At 35.5% G+C, this 26274-nt stretch overlaps 1 protein-coding gene across 2 annotated transcripts in view; it reads right to left on the reverse strand.

The window, feature by feature from the left end:
- LOC108970179 overlaps window positions 1-26274 on the reverse strand; it is a 171235-nt gene that overhangs the window by 39229 nt on the left and 105732 nt on the right. For both annotated transcript variants that reach the window (XM_018935387.1, XM_018935388.1), the window contains exons 3-5: window positions 17380-17594; window positions 16305-16440; window positions 9558-9691 (exon numbers count right to left, since the gene is read on the reverse strand). In XM_018935387.1, coding sequence (XP_018790932.1) covers window positions 9558-9691; window positions 16305-16440; window positions 17380-17594 — 485 coding nt within the window. The remainder of the gene's footprint in view (window positions 1-9557; window positions 9692-16304; window positions 16441-17379; window positions 17595-26274) is intronic.

The raw sequence follows: 26274 nt of genomic DNA on the forward strand, positions 1-26274 counted from the left end.
AAGTCGGGGTCGATTGAGCAAAACTAAATAATATTTGGAGTGGGGAAGATGATATTGTTATTCAAAGACTCTCTAGGTAAAAGTAAAAGTTGAAGTAAGAATTTTGGAATTTTTTTTCTCGAATTTAAGTAAAATAAAAGCTAAATGAAGAAAAAATACAGTGTCTTTGGAACATAAGAAAGTAAGTTTTCATTAAATTTCGTGTAAGAAAAAAAATTTTTGTAGAAGAAACAAATAAAACACCCAAAAACTCGATTATTTGATTTTTTCATCTAAATTTTTCAGGTTATGTGTAGAAAACCGACATCCCAAAGTTATAGACGTTTTAATTACCCACGACAGTGCCATAAACATTTTTCTGTGGGACTCGTAGTTTTCCCTGAAATCTAAATAAACTGTTAATACTTAAAAAATCACGCCGTACTCTTCCTTTTCCCGACTATCGGTGAATGTGTGACATTTATAATTCAGTGATAAGTCTTTCCTAATGGTAGTACGTCTGTGTACCACAGATGGTTTGAATCTGGTCCATATTTCCTTTAGCCCCGAACACATATATACTTCCGGGGGACTATACGTCGTACATGAGACAATATGTGAGTAATCTTAAGAAAATACAGAGAGCGTTTTTCTTATTATGGTGCATATTTGAGATSAGCAGAATAAATTGGGTGAAAACTCTCTTTAGACCCCATATAACTAACAGGCCCTATGTATATAAAGGTGCTTGCMTGGCTTTAATCTTTGCAAGTGTATGAAATGCGCGGATGTACGCAAACTGAGCTCTTCTTTACTTGTTCATTTTTGTTATTCCATCCTTCGTTTTCGATAGCTTTTAATCTACTATGAATTAATTGCTTTCATGTTTTCAACATTTTCAAACGCTTCTGCACTAGTCTATAGTTGAGATATTTAAAAACGTCTCCCTGAAAGGATTTTTAAAATATCAGATTATTTTCATAGTTACCTGCATTTTSATATTTTGGGAAGTACGTCAGCGGAACTTGAGCTCGTTTCTCTCGAAGTAACTTTTGTCGATACAATCATCAAAATATATGAAGTTCTAATCAGCAAGTGTACTTGAAATCTATCACGAATATTTCTTAAATATCTCGCTATCGTATGAYTTAAGCGAAAACTGAAAATTTCTACTCGCAATGTTGTTAAAAAATAGACACAGTAAAAAAATTGGTAGAAAAAACCAGCTCTACTTTCAATTACACAACAAACTGAATAATTTTCACTACACAGTTCCAAAAACTTAAATTCCTTAAATTTTATTTGCACCACTTCTTGAATTTCGCTCGCAAAATATGCCGCAAGAAATGTCCGACACTTCAAAGAAAAAACCAGAGAAAGAGAAAGCTAATATTAATAGACAGAATTCGACACGGTCGTTCAACGAATTGTCGACTGTTTTTTTGTAATKTTTGTTGTGAATTTTTTGTGCGTTGCCTTTTTTCTTGCTACCCAATGTGGTCAGTCATTTATATTACAAGCCGCCGGCATTATGTCTACATGCAACATGCCTCAAAGATGTCACTTTTGCATGTCTTTTACTGGCACGCCTAACCTACTTGTCTTGGCTAAAGTAAAATACATCACTGTGTGCTTGTATGTGTGTGTGTTTGTGCGTGAGCACATAATTTCGTACATCCGTTCCGTTTCCGCTCCCCACGACACTTGACAAATTTGCATGTGGTTTTGTATTATTGCACAGCATCAAATAGAAATCTTTTTATCTCCCAGCAAAGGCAGAGGCTCAGACACGCTCTGCCATTTGGTCGTCTCAAAAGAAAAAAAAAACGGTAATATTAAGGAAAAGAATAAAAGAAATAACACGAGTATCAAATAGGCGAATATGCAAAAGGAAACTCGCAAATARGATTACACATTGAAACTAATGGCGGGCTTGTTGCAAAAAATGACAGGCGTGTGCATGTRTGTGTGTAGCATTTAGGCGTATTCTTGGTCCCTTTTAACATTTTTGGGCGCAGCCTTCGCCTCAGACTACAAGGAATAGACCGTGTTATGTCCCAATGCTGTTCAAATAAATTATGCAAATTTTCGTTTGTTTCGGCCGCATGAAGGCAGTCTTTTGYGCTTCAAGTTGAATAATAGCAGCGCTAGGCAAAACAGTCCAGGGGGCTTGTCGATGGATAAAAAGAGAGGGCGCAGTAACATTGGTCAATTGTCCAAGGCTTGTCGACTATTTTCGGCAAATATTCACAGTTTAAAGTTCATTTGGCATGTRTTGTTGCTTCATTTCCCAAATCGTTGCTGATCTTATGCCGATATTGACTTTAGTGCCCTCAAGTGCCGTTTAAAAAAATATTAGCATTTTCGACAAATTAGCAAATAATTTTAACAAGCCAAAAGRGTTTTCCGCCTTAATAGATGTGACAGCTGTTTGAAAAAATATTCTATTGCTGAAGCTTTCTCTTTATTTATGGTACATTTTTGTTCCATACTAAATGATTCCGAGTTATAATTATTAGGCTATGTGACTATTATTATCGTTTTAATGGGAAGCACTAACTTCTTTTATAGAACTTAGCGGGTGGCGAGAGAAAGAGAGATTTATCTCGAATCGCATAATTCAAACAACAAGGTTGAGAACGATTAATGCTTTCGAGGGATGTTCCAAAAATGTTGGGATAAAGTGAATTTTCGAAGCTGACAGCTTCCTTAAACACAATAGAATATAATCGTATGTGATTAGATGAATCAGTTGATTTAGATGGTTTTGAATAATTTTGCCAAAGCTTTAAGTGAACTGAGTATTACGAGCAATGAGAGTTTTAWTAACGCCCCACTGCTTGACTTAATGTATTGGATCGAAGAATGAACCTACGTGTAATTGGACTCGACTATATCCATTTTAGGAATTAAAAGGAATTATTAACAGAAAATAAAGCCGTTGGAATTTAATGAAGATATTTCACATATTTATCAGCAAGGCAACAGGAAGGTTGAAATTCTTATATTAGTTATCTGAGGTATACGAGAGGTAGAAGAAGCTTTGACTCGATTTTACACATTTTTGACAAAAGAGTATCTTAATACATTCCTTATGAATTTCTGATTCTGATATAATACTGTAAGCCAAAAATAGTTTTTAATTTAAATTTCGAGCGAAAACTCATTCGTCGAAATATAAATTTTATCTGTTTGTGACATCTGTGTMAAATGTCGGAGCCAAATCACTAGTGTTTAGTRTACATAAAGTGCATTCGGCGATTTTTACGATGAGTGAAATTATTCAACAAAAAAGTTTCATTTAATCTTGCATGCAAAATCAAATTTCCGGTGTCGAAACGTTCAGAGTGTTGTAAAAGGCGTTCGGCGAGCAAATGTTTTTTATTGGTACAAATTACAGAGGGTCGAAACGCGTTAACTATGAATCACGTCCAGGACGGCCATCAACATTAACTGCTGATCAACACGTCAATAAAATAAAAGAATTTGTACTTGAGTCAGAGCTATCAGAGGTATCATTGGAATATAGAAAAATCAGTGAAAACCAGTTTGAATGATTGCTTGGGCCTAAGAAAAGTGCAAGCACTATTGGTTCCAAAATMACTTAAGTTTTTGGCAAATTAGCGTCGTATTAACGTCTGTGAAACAACGCTTTCCGACTAACAGGATGTCTTGAAAGGTGTTATTACTGGCCATGATTCTTGGACCTGGAAACAGACGATTCATCGGGGCAAACGTGAGCCGAAACCGAAAAAACCACGTCAAAGGAGGGGCAAAACTCAAAGTTATGTTGACAGTTTTCTTCGATTATTGAATTTTGGTGCACTCCGAAGTCCGTCCGACTTTCCAAACTGTCAACAAGGAGTACTATTTAAAGCCAATGTGTCATGCGGGCGAAGCTATTCGTAAAAAGAGGTCGGAATAATGGGACGACATTGAAGAATAGATTAGTAACTTTAAAATTATGAACAAAGTCGTACTATTTGTCACTCATATCAATATTCTCGGTATTTATCTATGAGTTCCACATATTCGGTATCTGGAGACTTGAAAAGTTATGGTGTTATTCCGGCTACTTGTGGACGTGAGATCGAAAATACTAGACACATTATTTGTTCAAAGTTTTATTCCAATAGATTTAGAGTAGTTTGCTCTATATTTGAAAATGTGAAATAATGAAATAGAATTTAAACCTTTGATATTAGTATTAAGGTATTAGTATCAGGTCACATGAAGCTCTTCCAATTAATAGTATACTCTTTAGTAACATGTTTTGAGAGTATAAACTGTTTCAAGTAGTCCTTACATAAGCAAGAACCAGACTTTTGCTATACATTTTCTTACATCACAGTAGTTGACACCTTGAAATCGCGAAGAATGTTTAAGCCATCCTCTAGTAATCTCTAGAACACTTAAATTCACAGTAGCTGGCCACGCAGCTGTGTCCAAAAGTGTTCTTGGCTACCTTTGAAGTTACTGCACAGTGGCATAAAAAACACGCACACACACGTACACGAACGCAGGCACGCACCACCAGCTTCAAGGCATCAAGGCGTCAAAGCAGAAAAGGAAATAAAACACTGACGAAAAAAACTAAGAAATAAGTTGAAACGAAAATAATAAAATAAGCGAAATGCATGAGAAAGTGTTAAAATAAGAGCAGAGCGCAGAATTACATGTGAGGTCAGCTGGTTAAGAATGTGCAAATGAAATGTCATTTGTCAACTGTCAAAATAAAGGCAAGCAAGAGCAAACGACTTGACTGAGGGAGCTGGGGGGGCTTGGCGCTACAAGCGCTTAGGGGCCAAGCGGCTCTTAAGGGAACGACTCAAGTGGAATAATAATTTCAGCATTCATAAGATGATGTTGTGCTGACACACTTTGCCACGAATGTGCACATTTGTGTGTGAGTGAGTGCGTATTATATAGTATTGCTATTACAATAACAAATTCGTATAAAAACTTAGTAGCTGCCATGTATGTATACTCAAAATGTTTATAACTCGCCAAGCAGCACTGAAATAACAAAATATTTCTAAGTGTGCTTGTGTGTGTTGGTTTCATATAACTATATGTAGTAGTAGTGGTAGTTTCTAAAACAAATGAATGCGTCGAGTCTGGCATTTCATCTTGCTGATGATTTGCGAAATAAGTAGCTGATGATTGTTTGCCTCTGTCACCTCTTCCTCTCTGCTTCTGCTTCATTTTCGTATTTTCGACCCGCACACATATCTTTATTGCATCTTTTTCTTACAGTTATGCTTCACTCTACCCTGGTGTACTGCGCTTTGACTTATGTTTTCTTTTGTCTTCTAAGTTACACCCACACTTAAGTGGCTCAAAATATTACAACTTTCCCATCATTTCGCGGCAAGTTGTGCACTCCGTCGTGCGCCCCCGTTACCGTTACACATTTGGCAAACTGCTTTAATTTTCCATGTGACGTCAAAAATTATTTTACTGCTCAAACCAACGGTAATAAATCAACGCCAACTTTGAAAGCGTAAAACAAAAGTGAAATCGTTATGACATAAAGCGCACACACACACACACACATATACACTAGCACACTCATACACAGATTGATGTGTACTTACATGCATTGCTATGTATGTATGTGTGCATGCGTCTGGCTTCGTCTACGCGTGCTTATATTCGCTTTGGGAGTGAAGCATGGCATTGAAGCGGGTGGAGCGCCGTTGATCCCTTTTGCTGGCGCAAGCAACTGTGACTCTGCCGCGATAAAGGCACGCACAATCTTATATGCACCATTATGCATATGCTTATATGCATGTGTGCTTGTATGCCATATACATATTTGTATGCATGTAGATATGTGTTATATATTTTAGTCGTCCGCTACTATGTTATGGCGCTCATCATTAGACTTGATGTTGTTAAATCACGAAAAGATTGTCTCTTTAAGTTGGATAAAAGCAATGAATGACTGCTTCTTTTTAAGTCTGTGAGTGTTGGGTTGCCGTGTGTGTGTGTGTGTGCATATGTTTTGAGGCATTATAGCTTCGGCTGCGGCAAAATTGCAGCGAATATATTGGCTTTTCCGCTTTTTGACCCGGTTTTGATGGTTTTGATGGTTTCGTTTTTAGTATTTTATATAAGTGTGTAATTAATTCACTCTAAATGTAATGATATAAATTTGTTTTAGTAATGTAGTTCACAGGATATGAAATTCTTCAATATAATTTAAAATAGCAATCGTAATCTTATGATTTTCACTTCAGTGTAGTAAAAGATCTTCTATATTGTAATTAATAAAGTGATAAGCTCGGTCTCATTTCTCTTTTTATGATAGCATTGAACATTTTTTCTGTCGGAAACGTCTGTTAGTAAGGATATTAATTATTCTTAATTGAATTTTTTAATATTTTGTTGGTCCGAGTAATCAATAAAATTTGAAAAAAGAAATTATGGAAAAGTGAGCAAACATGCCAACCAAGTATATTCACTTTTATATATTATTTTATTTGAATATGTGTGATATGAGATATCGTTATACATTCAAATCTATGCCAGTAGGACGTAAACCGAGCCTCGCTCATAGTCGCCTATCTCCTACTCACATGCTCTAACCTTATGGTTGCATACGGAGTTTATAGCATATTGGGTTAGAAATCTATAATATTTTTCATTTAACGCATATTTCGTATTAATATGTTTGAGGTGGTCATTTCAAAAGGAAATTTGAAGGCAGTAATGCGGTGCGGTTCCTCTGAGTAAAGATTGAATACTTTAAAATGGCTAGGAAACTTGTAAAATACCCTCTGCAGTAAATCCCTCTTAGAAATAATTTGAACGGGTTTGAAATACTCGTATTTTTTAATTTTGTTTTCATCCTTCAAGAATATATGAAATTTTTTTATTTTGCACTAACCAATTTTACAACTTTTCGCACTTTTATTTGGAAGCTGAGAGGGTTACATTTGGAAGTAGAATTGTTAAGAACAAAATCAGTAGTTTAGTATTTTCATGAAGAGATTCGTCTTAAATTTCTAATATGTAGAAACCATGGTTGCAGATAATACACTAAAATTCAGTATGTGGAAAATACAGATTTTCATCGTGGAAATACAGCTATTGGTCAACATAATCCGCTTATTTTGCATACTATTGGCAACACTATCACCCATCTTTCACCCAAAAAAGTTTGGTATGGTTTGTGTGACCGAGAAATTGTTGGTCCTTATTTATTTAAATATAATGTCGGTGAAAACATAACCGTTAAAGGTGATCATTATAGCGCCATGTTATACGACTATATGATGCCTGAAATTGAAGCTCGAGCTCTCGGCGACCTTTAATTTCAACAAGGCGTTGCCAATTCCCACATATTGCATCAATCAATGGATTTATTGGGAGAATACTTCAGTGAGCAGATAATTTCTGGTTTTGGGTCGGTCGATTGGCCACCAAGATCGAATGACATCGCTCAGTTAGACTTTTTTCTGTGGGGATATGTAAAGTGAAGACAACGCCGCTTCAATTCAGACCTTGGAGCAAAACATCACGCGTGTCATTCGCCAGTTACCAGTCGAAAAGGACCAACGGAGACGCAGTCGCGGCCACTATTTGAATGAGGAAATCTTCACAACAACAAAACAAAAAAAAAAAAAAACACTGTTAAATAATGTTCTTTCCAATAATAATAAATATTCCCTTTTATGTTTGTTTTCTTTGTTTTTTCTTTAAAGAAGTAGGGAATATTTTATCTTATGGATTTAAGCTAGTTTGACCATAACTATTTTCTTTTTATTAACCACATTGTTTTATTTTGTTTTGTATTATTTTATTTTCCCTTAAGCAAAATGCTTTCACTTTTGTCACATACTACATTCTTACATTACTCTAATTTAGCCATAATTTCTATGCGTTGACCCACACACAAAAGATTTCCAATACACATGCAGCTGTGTGAGCTCTAAAATCTTCGAGTTATATGCGCGTGAGTTAATTCAGCTGTATCGATTCGCTTTTATCTGTTTGATTAACTGATTCGCATTTAAATCACATTAGTGGCGTATATTAAATTAAAAACGCCATAGACGCCTGAGTGCACTAATAGCGCCGCAATGTGCATTTAATGAGCTTAGAGCGCTGCATTCTTCACTCTAGATAAAATTAATTAATCATACGCGCTGAAATAAACACGACACCACACACACATACATATGCAGGAGAGATTTGTGTGCCCAGGCGTGTGTGTACAAGGTGGTGTCATTCGTAACTAGTGAGGGCGTAACTAGTATGGAAGTGAGCACATAAGGTCAATTGTGCAAAACTGAAATTTAGTTGGGAGCCACCTAATATTAAGTTCGACTACCTTTGACCGAGTTATTTTAAGGCATTTTGAATTCGGGAAAATTTTTAGCTTTAATCTTTATCTACATTCTTTATTTTCATATAGTCAAGAGCAACTAATTAGCAAATATTTACACTTCCCCAGCAGCTCATATCATTTATATAAGCAAATAATACATGTGTTATCTAAGTAAATATATACACAACAGCAAAAGCGAAGTCTCGCAAATAAAGGAAAACTTAATCTTCTTACAAGGAACTCCAAAGTGTCTGCTCAATTCACCAACTTGTAATTGAAGGCAGATGAAGAGTGGAAAAACGAAAAGGAGAAGCAACAGGAAAAGCAAATCCTTTCATCGTCCACAAAAGTTGTCTCCCACTTTTCGCCTTAATTATGCCATAAGCATATTTTAATCTCATTCAATTAAGTTCGCTTTTTATTGTTTTCATTGCTTTAATTAGCAGCGCGAGGCAACTACTCGCCCACACACAGCCGCGAACGCTATTTTATAAGTGTGTATGTGTGTGTGGAGTTGCCCGCATGTTTGCCTCAACATCACAATTTGCCATCGTTAAATGCACATATTCGCTTTTCTACTCATTTAATCTCACTCGTTCACTCATCCTCCCACTCCCCACGTGTTTGCTTGTGTGTCAATTGAAATTTAATATATCCGTGGAAATTGAAGTCCGTCATGTATGTTCTATAATAAATGTGGTTTTGTCGTCTCTAACGGATATTATTGGGTTAGTAATAAGGCAAATTACTTCGAATACAATGTGGGATATTTTCTTTGATCAAACGTGATGTTTTAAGAAGGTCGAAAAGAAGTGAGACAGTCCAGATTTTATAAAAGAGGCTTTGGTATACCTTTTTGGTACACCTAACATGATAAACACGCCTTAAATTGATCCTGAAAGTACTCTCAGACCTTCACACTTTTTTGTATAGTAAGATACCTATTACTTCCCTCAACGAACTATTGTAAATTCCCCTAAAGTTTAGAGAAAATAATATGTATATTACAATTTTATGAATTAATGAAAACTATTTTTGAACTTTATGCTAATCTCTATCAATTACCGAAAATATGTAAAATAGAAGCTAACTATTGAGAAATTTCCCGCATAATCTCGTTTCTCGATTTTATCATATGTATAATAATAGAAAGAGATATAATAGTACGAGATGATGATAGTTGTTGGTGATTATGCTGGTTTTTAGATTATCTATGAATTGCAGCTTCAAAACGCCCACTTACCGGTATATTGTTGAGTGTGAACTGAAGGTCGGCGCGTGGTCTCGAGGGTGGTGTGCTGCAGTTGGCGCGCAAGATGTCGCCTGTTTCATAACGCGCATGTTCGGTGAAGAGTTGCGGACGCTTCTCGGGGAATTCTACAAATAAATAAATAAAATAAATTTTAGTTAAATTATTGAATGATAAAACAAAAGTAGAAATTTAGAAAATATCGACATATATCTAAACAACGGCAAATGTCCCAATATATAATTTTTTGGTTCGAAAATAGCCCACATTGAAGGGCTGTTAATCTCGGCCTAAAAGTGTTGTTCTTATTGATACTCTAAAAGTACACTGCTGATGGGGGACGCAGATGAAATTGATGTCGCAAGGCTTAAGAACAGAGGGCCGCAGCCTTTTTCAGCCGAGCAAAAGAATGGAAAGAGGTTGGTCTTGCGGCGAACGAGTGAAAACGAAGTAACTGAAAGTCACATACAACGATTTCTCACAGCTTGGGAACTACAGTACATCGCTGCTAGCAGCTATACATTTGAAAAGTAAAGGACATTGATATATTGGAATTAGCATAAATTCCATTAATAATTTCAGCCTGGAGATCAAGCGCAGAATAACTCTTGCCAGCAGTTGCCATTTTGAAATTGGATGAACAGACCTCTCGATGAACAAAAATTACGTTTCATAAGTCTCTCAATATTCCCGTCCTGTTATATGGCGCAGAACAATAGACGATGATAAACCAAGAGGAGAAAATTAGCAGAAGCGTTCGAGATAATTGTACTTGTACTTTGCCAGATCTCTGGAGCCGTGCGCGTGAGCGATGAAGCGTATAACCTCTACGGGGACACGGATATACTTAGTTAAACGCATACAAATTCAATGAATGTGCTGGTTAGGTCATGTCGTTCACATGGGAGATGGTGATCCAACGAAAGACTCTTTCCAGTCGGCAACGAATAATGTCAGGAAATAAAAAAACATTATAAGTGTGCTTGATGTGTTTTATTTCCAATGTATAGCTGCGGGAATCTCTGAAAATATTGCAGAGTGTTTTTGGAGAACTACTTAATCACGAACACTGCTATTCGAGTGGCACACAGCTTAAAGTTTACCAAATGAAGTTTGGAAATGATCGGCATTTTCTTCATGCCGATAACATGGAAAGAACCGAGGACCTCAGCTTCTGTTATGGATTGTTCAAAATATTTTGGTTAATGTTTTCATTAATATTTTGGATATGAAAAGTGTCAATGTTAGACTCGAACCAAAATACCTGAATACGTCGTCACATTCTAGTATGACTGTGACTGGCCTTTTGGCCAAATAGGAAACAATACTCATCACTCAACCATTGTATTCGTTAGCTTTAGCTCCCCGTATTTTTTGTTTTAATATCCAATACGGGAATATACGTTTCAGAGAACCATGAGTTCATTTAAGCTACTAAAAGTTATTAGCTGAAGGCATCAATAGCCCTCTAAGCCTAGACTTATAACAAGTGTATGGAAATATGATCAATCGTTGGCAGGCTTGTACTGATTTGAAAAGAATCTATTTGGAGGCCGAAATTTGTTCTAAAATATGTGAAAATGTTATTGTTTCGTGAGTCCGGAACAAGTTTGAAGGTATATTATTTATAAGCAAAAATAATGCGTTCCAAATAAAGGTCAGTAGTGAACAAACCTTACAGACTGTTTATTGTCAGAGTAAAGAAAGTAAATTGAGTGCTGCACTAAAACTTTAAGGAGAGGTGGCAAATTGGAGATATGAGAGTCGGCGAGAGTATAGCAGAAAATAATAGCGGGAAAAACCTGCAGGCACTTACGATCAGAAAGTATGTTTTAATATTTTTTTTTTTTAAATTTATTTCATTACTGCTAATATCATTTGATCTTTACAATTTATTTGGTATTAGTAGTAATACCCGAAAACAGACATCTTCAAAGTGCTGTATAGAAATCCTGTTAATTTGTCATTGTAGCACTTCAAATGTCTTCATATTCAGTATAGTTTGTTCTTAAATTTCTTGTCGAATATTTTCTCGAGATAAAGTGAAAAATATTTAAATTTTGAATGCAACCATCAATAGAGATACTCTCAAATGTACTTCTATTTGACTAAGTTCATAAAATCAATTACATCGAAATATTCATAAAACAGTTTGTGGAAGAAATAAGAATCTATGTGAAATAAATATTTCTAGATTCACACACACCTACACTCACACTCATATATATGAAAGCAAGGGCAACATACCTTTGTGTATAATCACACGTTTTAAGTATTCTTTAGATGTTTAACCATGAATATTTACCKTTCGTACACACACACACACTCAAATATTTATATGAAAAATAACATACATATACATATTTCCTTTTATGTGTTTGTATGCCATGCAGCTTCAAGTAGTTACTTGCTGTCATGTCAAACGAATGTAAATGAAACAAAAATATTTGTTAACTAAACACAAAAATAAATACAACCAATCACACACATGCACACGCAGATATTCATATACCGTACAGCTGTGTCTCGGATATTGGAAATGCTTTTTCGTTTGCTTAATTGTTTGGCTTGTCAAGCCGGCGTTGAAGTGTGAATATTTGCACAGCACACAGAAACACACATACACAATACACTCACGAAAATATCGATATGCCGTTATTTATATTCAATGTTTGTAGTATTATATTTGCCAACTTAGTCTGTTGGCTTGAGTTGTGTGAAGATGCCGCAACCAATAACAATTATTGCTTGCTTGGAATGAAACTGAGGTATAGTAAATAAAATGAATGGAAATGCTAGAATGGCAGCAAAAATTAAAGTAGTGAGCATTATGAAGCAACAAATATACAAAAATACATGCATAAGATGATTAGTTAAGTTCAAGCGCTTCTGTTGTGCGCTGTCATTCACACGCGCTACTGAGTGCCCACATGCTTTCACTATTAATGAGAAACTGGCGTTCGGTCACGCGTTTTAAGATAAAAATGTATGATATATACATATAAATACATATAATAATATATGTTTATATAAAATATAGTATATTTATATTATAATTAACAAAATAAAAACATTGAATATTTTGCACTCTGAAAAATAGGTTACTAAATATTATTCTTCATAGATTTTCTTGGAAAATAAATGCAAGTCCCGAACGATTTTTTGTTCACCCCACAGTTTAGAAAATATTAACAGTTGAAGTTAGCTTATTTAAAGACAATTTTTTCCTATGAATTTTATAATGGAATGAATAAAATTATTAAACTCATTATTTTGTAGAAAATTTATTGCTCCTTAAAAATATTCGTTTTTTTACACTTTAAGAATACTATGTGAACTTCCTTTTCTTCAAAATTTTATCTTATAAATAAGTTAGTTAGTTACCTCAAAAACTGAAAGTTTCTACAAAACGTATTAAATTCCGACTCGCCTTCTACATTTTCATCACATCAAGAAATATGCTTTGCAATTCCATTTAGTTGACAATGGACGGCAGAATACTAAGCAAACATGAAAAAGGGAAATGCATAACAATTATTGTACTTGAACTGGGACGCTGTACATCACATTTCGGATGGCGTGCAACGCTGACACCAACGCAAAGCAGTCACAGCGCAGACAAGGAACGCAGTAGCGGGCAATGATCAACACAAACACCGACACATTCGTGACAACAACGCAGCAATCAAGCAGGCGGACAGACAGTCAGACAACCAGATAGATGGATAGATAGCGAGACTCATATATAGACAATACGTATAACCGTTAGAGAGCGGCAGTTGACATGCTTAAGTGGCATACAACACTCCTTGCAGCTGCCAACATAACCGCCATCAGCCACCAGCCACCACTCATCAACCATAGCCACGATTGTCATTGGCGCAGTGAATGTGCGATTGTCTGCATAAAGATGCGTGTAAAACATATATGTAAGTACGTTTGACTACATGTATGTATGTGTGTGCGAGTTTGAATGAGCGAGCGGAGGGCGCCATCATCGTCATCGTTATCATCGTTAGCGGCGTACGTTGACGCACTTCAACACTCCACAATTGTCAGATAAAAACGGAAACAACAAAAATGTAAAAATCTAAACAAAAGCAACAACGACAACAACAACAATGAAATATGAGAGGGAAACAAAACAAGTGCAAATACTTGCCAGTACTTTTGATCTTGTTTGCTGCCATTATATTTGCCATGCAGTGTTGTTGTTGCATTCGCATTCACATTCACATTCATTTGCGCGTATTTGTGTTGTCTTTTGTGTTTTTGTAGCTACACACAGTGACAGTGCCGCGCAGTATGTTTCGTATTCATTGCGAGCGCGTGTGAACAAAAATGCCAACATTGGAAAGCAGCAACGACAACAACAACGAGAACAAACGAAGTCGAGTATAAACAAAAGCAGAAAGCAGCTAGCGCTTCAGCGAGTGGCACAAAACCGACTGTGACATGAAGTATGTAGAGCGAAGTAAAATGAAATGAAGTGGCTCGACGTGGCGGATGAGTGACATTTGCATTCTGAATTAGTACATAACAGTACATGTTGTCGGTAAGCGCGCTCACGCTTGCATTACAACACTCAAACGCACACAGCGTTTATATGTACGGATTTAATGTGTAATGGCAAAGCTAATGAAGAAATGAAAATATTGCGACAAACATGACTTTGGTTAAATGCCAGCGGTTGTCTTCATAAATTGCTTTGGCATGTTTTGAAGTGGACTTTCAGAAAATTCCTTGAGTCGAAACAATGTCGAAGTATGTATACAGACTTATATTTTTTTTATCTCTTTTCGAAAGAAGTTTCTTTGTCCATTGCTTTTGATTTTTTGAGAACTTATTTTATGGAGATCATTAAATTGTTTAGTAATTGCGTTCAATAATTTGGCCAAAATTTACAACGAAATTCTAGTAATTTATTTTAGCATCGTATAAAACATCAGAGAGCAGAAATTTCAACAAATATGAAACTGACTGATTCGTATAAGAAATCTGAAATTTTATCTTGATATAATTGGGTAGTCGTCTCGTATTTCTAATCAAACTTCAGCTAATTTGTATTTCATATTTGTAATGAATTTTTATGAACTAAATATGTACCATTTTGGTCGACACTCTTCTGCCATTTTGCCATTAGATAGATTAATCCTTCAGTGTAAAATTTGTCTGGCTTCTCGGCGAAAAACTGCGACAAGTAATTTTAACAGGCGTCTCTGGAAGCCAACCGAACTACGCAATATTCGACTATCCAATATTTTATTAGTTCACAAATATTATCAATTTTATTAACAAATGGTGCCTACTATTGGACACTTATTATTTTATTTCCATACTAATTGAAGATGCACCGGTGCGTATGAGTAACTTATACTATGAGGTTTCTTATTACCTACTTATCAAGCAGACATATGTCTTACGTAACCGTAAGATATTTCCGCGCACAAACAGAATACTGAGCTGAAACTTATAAAAGTGAGACACACACATAGACACACTGACAAATAGAACTATACCATACATAGAAAAACCTCCTGCATCTTTAAGCGCTTTACTGTCTAACTGTCTGTCCGTCTGTCAGTCTACCTGCCTGCCCGTTTATTTGTTCCTTTGTGTGATGGAGAGTGAGTGAAAATAAAAGCCTGCAAGGCAATAAACTTTGTGCAGCCATGCAGTAAGTTAGTTGCCCCCGAACGCTCAGAGCACTTTGCATTTGGCCGCCACCAGTGTTCGCTTTGTGGGTCGCCTTCTTAAGGCGCATTTTTTGTCTGCATTGCTGATGGGTGTACTCTGTGTTGCACACACAGACACCGGCTTCTGAAGCCTGTCCCACCAGCATTTCAGGTGGCGCTTTAACGTTGTTTTAGCAGAACTTAAATATTTTTTGCTGCTTTATTGCCTACACTGTTTGCTGTGTGTTTTTTTTTTCTACTATACATCGTCTTCTTTGCTTCTCTTTCTTTCCGTTAGCGGCTGCATGTAGCGGTAGATGAGCGTTTTTACTTCCTTCAAGCCGCTCGTTAGAGGGAGTCTTTTTTCTTCAACTGCAGCTTGTCGCTTTGCAGGCTTTTGTATATGTGGGTGTGTGTGGGTCAGTCTCTAGAGTATGCCAGTGTAAATATCTGCTAGCGTGTACTTTATTCATATTATCAGCTTTGTCATTACAAATATAACTGGGCGTTTGGGCGACAAAGCTGCAAAAACTTCCTGATGAAAGGGAGCAGGCATTTGAGTGAGAGGCGCTGGGTTTGTAAAAGCTTAAGTTTCACAAAAAATTACATACATATAGCGCTCTTAAAAAAAGTATTAGAGTGGCAGTTATTCCAACATAAATAAAATATTATCAAAAATGAAATATTCTCCCCAAATTTCCTACTACAACGTAGAGCTAAACTTTTTCTCCGTTTTTCAACAAATAAAATCGTCCTTAACGCTCATATAGTATTAAATTGATCCTATACCATATCACCTCCCAAAAATTTCCGCTGATTTCTTGAATTTTGCAATTATTGCACAACTCATTATCTCTGCAACTTTATCTTCAGTTATTTACTTACGACGCTTAAAAGCGAATTGAATTTTTCAATTATGAATGCACATAATTAGCCAAAACTTTTTCGCAAAACGGCAAACTTTTGACAGTTGAGCGTTAAAATGTGGTCGCCGCCGAAAAAGTAAGTCCAAGAAGCCAAATAATAACTGGAGCGGGAACAAAGTGAAGTAGAATCGTGAACTTACCCACAACTTGTACTTGCGCATAGGCGGTGGCGGTGGAGAAGAGCGGTGCATCGGCCGTGACTTCGCAGGAAAAGTTTCCGGATAAAGTGAATTTCACGTCGCGTATAACAACTTGTGTGGCATTGGAGATAACTTCCTGCAAATGGATAAGGAAAACAATAAATTGAAATTAGTAGATCACCTTGACGGTATTTAAACGATAAATAAGCAGTTGAGTGGATAGGTGTGGTACCGAATAATGATTTGGTATGAAAAATTCTGAGCAACGAACGAATGTTTTTTAGAATTTGGCAAACTTATCAAAGTCGCACACCTTTTGTAGTGTGAAATCGTGAGTTTATCGAAAAGTTTGGGGTTATCTGGTTCAGTAGAATTGAAAGCGATATTTTTTTATGTTTTAAGATACACATACCTCAGAAATATATATTAGAATTTAAATAAAGTCATTCACTTATTTAAAAGCATCAGTTAAGGTGAAATTTTCATTTATATGACCAATAATTAATATAACTAACTAAGACAAAATGAATTTTAAACAGAGATATTATCTAAGTTGAAATAAAAATAAATTCTTGGAAAGATTACAGAAAAAATTAGCCAAGGCACACACCTTTTTTCGGTAACAATATGTTACAGTCTACTTCATGTTCTTAGATTAAAAACTTAATTAAAAATTGTTGTGATGGAAAATAGTATATTTATTTAATATTAAAAATGTATACTTCAATTAGAAAGAAGTACGGGACAAGGTGGAAAGTAGCGTGAAAAGTAAAAGAGTTTATCACCATAAAATGGTCTATTAAAATTTCTACAGTATCGAACTATATGGGTTTGGAATATCCTGTAATAACTTGGAGTAAAAAGTGCGCTTTCATAGATTAAAAAAGTAAAATTCACAAACGGCTTCAAAATCTAATCTAAAATTGGTTCCATAAACTTTCCGTATTCACTTTGTCCAACACTTGTATTCACAAGGCTAGTAATCAACTGAAAAAAATCATAGTCTACATTTAGGCGGTCTTAGCCAAGTCACCTACCATTTTTTAATACTTATGAGAATAAATTTCATACTTACATCCACCTTAATGCCCGGGTATTGGAAGTGTTTCACATTTGGAAATTCACCCGGCGTATAACGGTAGAACTCATAATTGCCACGATAGTATTTGATTGAGTAAAGTGGCGCACCTTCTAGGGAATACTGACAGCGCAAAATGACCGACTGACCACGACGCACCGCTGGTGGCTCAATGTATAAGCTGACGTTGCTGAGAGCGGCCAGAGCGTAATCTGCAAGAAAAATAAGGAGTAAGGAAAAGCGATATTTAAAATGCGAGTAAGTTTCAATAGAATAAATGAAATAATTTCAGAGAGAATATGTTTAATGGAATAAATGAAATAGTTTCAGACAGAATATACCTAATCTAATCTCGAAAGCTTTCGTCACTTATTTTCGCTATATTTAAATAATTTTTTTCACATTGAGTTTTTGTTTTTTGTTTAACTGCTATACTGCTGTAATACAATATATAGCCTACATTTAGAGGTTGAAAAAAGTATTGTTTGAATTTCTGTGTTGGAAAAGTTGAATTTGTTAAAGCTGCACATAAAGCATCGCTAAATCTGCGCGGCAATTTTACATGCAAACGCGTAAATAAAAATAAAATTAAAAAAAAATCTAATATTGAAAATCCAATGGTATTAAGCTAAAAGTTAGCTCGCATGCCGAACGCAATTTCGAGATTTATTTGAACGCCCACCGGATATCAAATTCGGTTATATGCATACACTTTTTGCAATGGGTCACAAAACAAAAACACAAAAAAAAAAAAAAAACCTCATACCCACACATACAAACAACTACTTATATAAAATGTGTTATATGTGCCATACAGTCATCGATCAGCCATCAGTTTTGCTTTCAGCCAATAACAACGAAGTGTCGAGATTGCCAGCGCCACCAAAGAGCGCCAAAAACACATTGTTCCATCTGTAGTATGTTCGATTTTTTATATATTTCCCACTCCTCTATTTTCACCAACACACTTTCCTATTATATTTTATCACTATTGGAACGTAACGCTCTCAGCCAGCCGCTGCGGCGCTCCCTCCTTGTTTGCGGACGTATTTTAAAGCGAAACACATAAATCAATTAAAACTAAAATGTCACACCATTTCGGAAGTTTTCCGGTCCCTGATTTTCAGCCAATTTCAACGCGAATGTGTGTGCATGTTTTTGGAGTCTGGATCCGACGCGTTTGCATTTGCCTAAAGGTCGTTTGTTGTGCTTAGCGCCAATTTGCCCAGCGCGCGCTCGCTCAGTATCCGTAACAAGTCGTGTTGTGTTTTTCAGCGGCAAACAAAAATGATAAAAAAATGGAAATATTGGTGAAATTTTAAATCGCCTTTCCGCTGCCATCGCTTTTTTCAAATTATTTTGGTTTGCTTTTGGCTTTGTCAGGCGCACAACAAATTCAGCAAACAGAACTAAAACAAACTTTAAGCCTAGACTGTAGAACAGTTTTATCGTGTCTCGCACACATATATGTATACATAAATATGTATGTATGACGCCTAAACATGCTGTTGTGTTTTGCGTCCGACAATACTGAGTCTGGTTAGTCTGTACTTCTGTATATATGCTTGTGTACATGCACATACATTCATTCATTTGTACTTTCGGTGTTGTCTAATGGCTTGTGCGGCTGCCGGGTTATGTGTGGTAAATGACAAATAGCTTGTCAATAGCGTATTTCCTCCTGAAATTTTGTGATGTTTTGTTATGTAGAAATGTAGGTAGAATATTTTAAAGGCAGAACAGCCGTTATTTGCTTTCAAGTGCTTTACATTTTTTTATAAAACTATGGAGCAGAAAAAATCATAAAAAATGTTGATATAGTTAAGCGAGTAAGGAGACAGTGACTACGCTAGATAGGTCATGTCGTCTGAATGGATGAAAACACTCCAGAATGTATTCGACACAGTACCCGCCGTGGGAAGCAGTGGAGGAAGACTTCAACTCCGTTGGAGAAATCAGGAGGAGAAGGACCTAGCCCCATTTGGAGTCCCAAAGCGCGCCCAGCACCTAAAAAGGAGAACGACTGTCACGCTATTTTAAACAACTGTTTTACAGTTTCTTTGTTTATAGTCATTTTAGAGCAGCTCATCGTAGTTTAAACGACGGGAATCAGTTATAACTCTGCGGGACCCGACCGGGTGTTCTCCGGTAGACGCCGTGCCCGATGACCACTTTACCTCTTTGAACTCGCCTTTTCAGTATTGCCAACGTCAGCGTGCACCTCTCTCCCAAGAAGATATTTTTGCGAACTGGCGCTGACTGACCCCAAACTGGACGGTGGAGAATAACAGGCGAGCGCTACAGATTTGAGGAATAAGTACGAGTTTTGGAGTCTTAGTCTAAACTCATAACTATGACATCACCTTTTGAGATGCAGCTACGATGGAATATCTCCCATATACTCATCCTCAATTCCCTGTCCTGTTTGGCCAACATTGTTAGTATTGACTCCGTCTACTACATATATATAACAGCCACTCTATCAACAACTCAAAAAAGATGTGGGCCTTCAGGAGTCTAAAGACCTCTTCGACAAGCACGCGGCACAGTTTGGACTTATCACATACCTAGCTCCGGCAGACCCTTCATTATGGAGCGGGTAACTATAATGCCTTCCTTGTAGTTAGTGACCAACCGGAAGTCTTTTATTTCGAAGTGAGCCATTTCGTTCTAGAACACGGATTATTCGAGGTCGACAACAGGACTAGGTCCATTAAACCATTAAATAGACGTGTTGCCTTCCCGTATGACCCCTTTCTTCAGTCAACCTCTGCTCTGATGATTTTATTCCCAGAAACTGTTGGTCCATTACTGTCTCGCTCAGTCAAATGCTTGTAAGAGACGTGATTCTTCGCCCTTTTGCATCGTTTTGTAACCTCAGGTATTTAGAGTCATTTTCATGATTGCTGTGTATGGATATTGGATTCTTATCTAAGTATAAGATATGTATGAAGTAGATAGGTGCCTTTCTAAACAAACACTAAAGCTATAAAATTCCAAAACACGCTGCCTATAATTAGGTCAATTGATAATTTTATTGCACCTGGACTATAAATATTTATGACGCGACGGTTAGTCATTGTGTCCAAGGTTCATGTAGTAGCTTCAGTATATTGTTTATTCAATGATTATTTAGTTTTACATTTAAATTTTTGTCTATCCAATTTCAACTAAAAAAGTGTATATATATCAAACCATTTTTCTTTTTTTATTTCACTTTATTTTTTTTTTTTTCTGAAACTTTTCACCTCTTTGAAACCCAATCAAGTTTGATGAACAATCATGCTTCGTGCTATAAATTCGCTTCACTTAATAAAATTTCATTGCGCCCCAAGTAGTCGAAAACGATTTCTCATTTTCCAGCTGGAGCTTTTAAGTATTACGACCACCCGTTTTCCGGCTAGATTTTACGCATTTAACGCTGCTGCCGGCGCTGTCGGCACTAAATGAACACTCATTTAAGCGATTTTTTTCACTCTGTCTACCAAAGCATTTTTATTTGCTTCATTTCGAAAGAACAATATACATTTTTAGTTTGCTGGCGCTTTCGCGGCGTACTGTTGTTTTGCCGAACGTTTTGTTTATATGTATATGCGTTGGCAATCACGACAAGAGCATTAACCTCAAACGGATATGGCGGCACACACATCAACTCGAGAGCCTTACTATACAAGTTTTTATATATTTGCATGTATGTGCAGATATAAGAGCTTAGCATGACTGAGAGTGGGTTTGGCGGCGACCTGGCAGCTATCAGCCATCAGCTATCCGAAGTTGAAAGACAATACACTTATGAAGACTTGCCTTCCACACGCACCTATTTTTCTTAGTGTCTGTGAGTATGAATATCGGTTTGTGTGGGAGTGTGTGAATGCGTGTGTGTGTGTGAACTTCAGCGCCATCAAAAATCACCATCCACATCAACGTCAACGTCAACATTAACGAGAATGTGTCAAAAACAGGCCATAAGGAGCCATAGACAGGAAAGCAGGTGGAACGCACACCCTCACCGCACCGGCAAGGTTCGATGGCGGCAGGTAAACCGACTGACTGAGTAACTGACTTAAAGTGCGCCTCAGCAAACAGTAAGCTATGACTGAGTGCTGGCGTTGATGACTGCTTGGTATATGTAATATCCGGTTGAGTGTAAAAAATAGCACACACACACACACATATGCGCATATATGCTTTGTGGCTGTCATGTCTCGGTTGAGCAACGCTAGCGAGCGTGAAGCCTGAGTTAAGGGGTATTGATTGCTGATACAACAGCAGCCTAGTATTGATTGCTCCACTCATTTATATACATGTGTGTGTGCGTGTGTGTGAGTCTGAATTGCGTGCTCTTTAGTTGCTGCGTTGTGCGTGAATGATCACGAGTACTCCGTTGCGTCGCTTTATGCTGTGTTATGCACGCTGCCTTTCTTCGTGGTTTCAGCCTCAAAACGGAATGATGAAAAGGCTTTCACCCATTTATATGGAGAAAATCGAAAATGAGTGCTGTCGTTGACATTTATGCTGACTGCGTTGTTGTTAACCGCTTGGTTGGCCTTTTTCCTTAAATATTATATTTATTTTTCATTTCAAGTGTATTCGAGTATCGTAAACAAACTTCAAGAGCGTGCACAAACGGAGCTGGAGTCAATTTGAGCCAATAAAGTGAACGACGGAAAATTCATTTAAGTAAAATCACCTTAGAGTATTTATGTGCGCATAGTTGTGTGTGTGTATGTGTGTGTGTGTGATATTGTAGGTAATAGTCGTGAGGGGATAACAAGTAGGGCATTTTGAATAAATATGTATTTCTTAGTGCAACTGAAAATGTAGTGTTGTTAGTAAATAGTGGGTTGAATATAAAAATAAAATTCTAAATATCGTAAAATAGATTTTTAAAAATTAATAATTAAAATAATAAACTAAATACAAATTTCAAATTATGTAAAATTTAAAATTAAATTTTTCATAATCTTTTTTAATCTGATATTTAGTATTTTTGTCTAAAATTCTAAAATTTTTGCAAAAATTACTAGATAAAATATCTAACTCATTTTAAATTGCCGAAAAGCTTTTAACTATCAAACTAGGGTACATTTATGGTTCATATGGTGATTTCGGTTTCATAAATTTAGTACTAATGAATAAATAATATTAAATATTTTTTATTTTTTTATATTTTTACTTATATTTAATATGAAGAAAAACTTGTAAATTAAAATTTATTTAGCAATTTTTGCTATATAGGCTCTCTATTTAATATAGTTTTGTTTAGGTATGTCTGAGTAAATAAATTTTTATTTCAGTTGGTTGTCTCCACTTGCAAGTTAGAAGAAACGAGTTTTTCTATGATTTGGTTGATGGGGCATTTCATTTAATAAATAATTAAAATACCGTACATTTATAAAATTTATTGTACTTTATTAAGCGGTACCTTGCATCCAGTAGCTGATTTCCAGGAGGACCTTTGACTATTACAGAATCAACTTTATTGTGTTTTTTTTATTATTTTGTTTGTTTAGATATAGAGATCGCTACGGGATCCAGGGAATCCAATGGATAAAATTTTCCTGAAATACAGATCCATATTTTGAGTTTTGACAAAATAAGCATTTTTCAAAGGCAAAGGTTTCCACTTCGGAATAACTAAAAAATTCTTCGATTTGCTTCTTTTTTTCTAAAATATTATTTTTGCAATCATTATCTGACAAATGTATCTAAGAAGTTCTTGTGAAAAGTTCTTCTTGATTTTTCCCACTCTAGAGTATCCTTCATTAATACCCTCAATTCTGTGTTTAGTTTAAGTTGTCTACTTATTTAATTGTAATTGAATTATTTTAGAATTCTAACTTGCATCCTAATCTTCATTAGTCTGCAAGAATTAATGTTCATAGAGCCTTATTTGGGAAATTTTCTTTTCAAAATAATTCTATTTTGGGCAGGAAAAAGTCCTAAAAGTGCTTATGAGAAGTGTTTTGAAGACTGGAAAAATCATTGGCATAAGTGTATTACATCTGGTGGGGATTACTTTGAAGGCGACAAAGTAAATATTGATAAAAATCAAATATTTTGTGTTTTACATACAATTTCCGTTTACGTTTTTGTAACAATATATCTTTAGTACTGCAAAGGAAACTTTCTGTAGATAGCATTTGTCACTACCATTGTTATAAGAAGGTTTGTTACAAAAAACGTACTTTTAGTAAAACTAAATTAAAATGCGTCAAATATTATGCAAAATTTGTTAAAGACCTGTGAATGAAAATGAGTTGCATACTTAGGGGTGTATATAAAAGATCTCGGTTGTTAATTATGATTTAATTAAGGTATGAATGGACTTTTAATAATGTTATATACTCACTTACAAATAATCACGTATTATGACTAAGCTCGTTTATATAAAAAAATCGGCTATATACATAGTCAACTTTAAGGGCATTCAGCGTTTGGGATTGCAATTGAAGATAGGCTTTTATTTAAATGCTTTGCTAAGAAACTCTATTTGTTAGGAAAAGCTGTTAAGAACTTCAGTTCATAGTAGATATAAAAACTCATTATGAAGCTTGGTATATAATGATGTTTAAAGAATTTGACAGCTATGCCACGGCTCGAAATGCATCCTTACAGAATTACCCTAGTCACCTTGAGAAAGATTCCTAAATTTTCCTTGACCAATTTTTTACCAAAATATACATATGTATCTATGTTTAGAATTTTCACTAAAAAGATCACATTGGAGAATTTAATAAGAAATTTCAAATCAAACTTTATATATGTAAATATACACTTCATTTCTGAAATTTTTCTATCAAGAGTTGTAAGGAGCCTAAATTTTCTTCAATTGGTTATTTTTATATTTGAGGTAGTTTCCAGGCCTACTAATCCTATCGCAACAAGCCCATATCTTTCTCCAGTATCTCCTTCCAAATTTCAATTGAACGCACGCTTATTTGTATTTTGTTTCTTTTATTTTAATTTTTTTTTTTGTTTTTGTGATGCGTAGGAATGGCTTAAAACTTTAGCCTTATTTCGCACTTACATATCTGTACATATTCACATCTATACGTGCACACAATCATGCATATAATGCTCGTATGGGCGTGTGCGTATGCCTATCAACGGATTTATGATATCGTGTCAAGGCGAATATGCAATTTCCTTTTCGCATTTCACATTTCGCATCACTCTCTTATTATTTTCTGTCACTGTTTGTGCTTTTGCATGTATGTATGTGTGTGTGTATAAGAGTGTTTGTTGCGCTTTTATTTCGCTCCATTTCACAGTTTACAGTCACTTTATTCTTGCCAGCCGACTTCGGAAACGGCAGCTAAGTTAACCATACCAATACCAAATGCAATCCGGAAGAAAAGAAATATTATGCATAAGAAGACTTGCGACATCACAACTTTTCATAAACGAACTATAGTTTGTAAAGAAAATATTTAGTTTCCTAAAGTAACCACTTGTTTACTTTGAATGGGTCCTTTGAATAATTCCTACTTAAAATTTGTGTCAGAAATTTCCTACAGGGCCTTCATAAATTTCATACGAATTCGCAATCAACAAAAGCAGGAGTAAGTAAAGGGTTTCTCATGCAATTTGCTCAATCATTTCACTTATCAGCGAAGAAGTACATCGAGCGCGTCAAAGGGAGGGATTAATGACGATGGGTGGGATAGTATTTTTAGCAGAAAGCAGGCTTTATACCGGCATAAGCGACTGCCGAGGATATGGGCTGAGTGCTCCGATTCAAATACTTTGATGTGCAACAATTGAAAAGTGTTATTTCTTTTAAATCTTCAAAACAAATGCTGATTTTCGTGTTATGTTTCTTTATTCCTTCCTTTTCATATTTTTGCGAAATGATTTTTTGTTTGTTCTAAAGACACTTGCTGCGAAAAGAACAATAAACTTGTTAACGAAAATATATTTAATTTACACTTTTTATTGGTGATAAAAGCTATGTGATCTTAAAGTATTATGGAGAGGCAATAAAACTAATTTAGAATCTGTAAGGTGAACTCCGCTTCACATGAGTGGAGAGCGAGATTAAAGAGATGCTTGAAAAAAGATGATGAACTATGGCGAAAGTGAAAGTTAAGGATGAAGATAAAGATACAATTAAAGATAAAGATAAAGCTAAAAATAAATATAAAGATAAAGACAAAGATAAAGTAAATATAAAGACAAATATAAAGTGGAAGATAAAGATAAAGATAAAATTAAAGATAAAGATACAAATAAAGATAAAAATAAAGATAAAGTCAAAGATAAAGTAAATATAAAGATAAAGATAAAGATAATTTGAAGGGAAATTAATGGAGAAGCATTTCTTATTAAGAAACTAAAGAGTTCCCTTATTCAATTAAGATACAACAGAAATCGAGTAATCTGTAACTCTAGCATTATATGTCAACGGTCGCACTTCACATTTACAGAAAAGTTATCTTTAACGAATATTCGAATTATATGCTCTACAACATGTTACCACCTATCTCCTTTAACTGACGGTCCGATTTCGCGTTTTTGCTACAAGACTGCCAGAATGGTCCAATATTTTGCAGCACTTACATATATAACAGCTGATTTCATTATCTACATTTGCACCATACTTGCTCTCTTTGACAGAGGTTCGATCTTTCCGCATCAATCAATCAATATAGCAAATATTTTTCTACATATATATATTTTTTATAGCTAAATAAATGACCACAGTACTCCATAGGACCTTAAGCTATAAATTTTCTAGGACGTCTTTCAAAAGCTTAACCATTACGCTTCTAAAGAAGCTTATTCCCCGAAAAAAAACCATGCTAACTTCTAAGGAAAATTGTCAAAATGCATTGACGTTGTTTTTTTCGTGTGAAAATTGCAGTAAATACTTCAAAAACTTTTCTAATG

The sequence above is a fragment of the Bactrocera latifrons genome, unplaced genomic scaffold (genome assembly GCF_001853355.1).
Source record: "Bactrocera latifrons isolate USDA-ARS-PBARC rearing strain unplaced genomic scaffold, ASM185335v1 scaffold_29, whole genome shotgun sequence".
NCBI lineage: Eukaryota > Metazoa > Arthropoda > Insecta > Diptera > Tephritidae > Bactrocera > Bactrocera latifrons.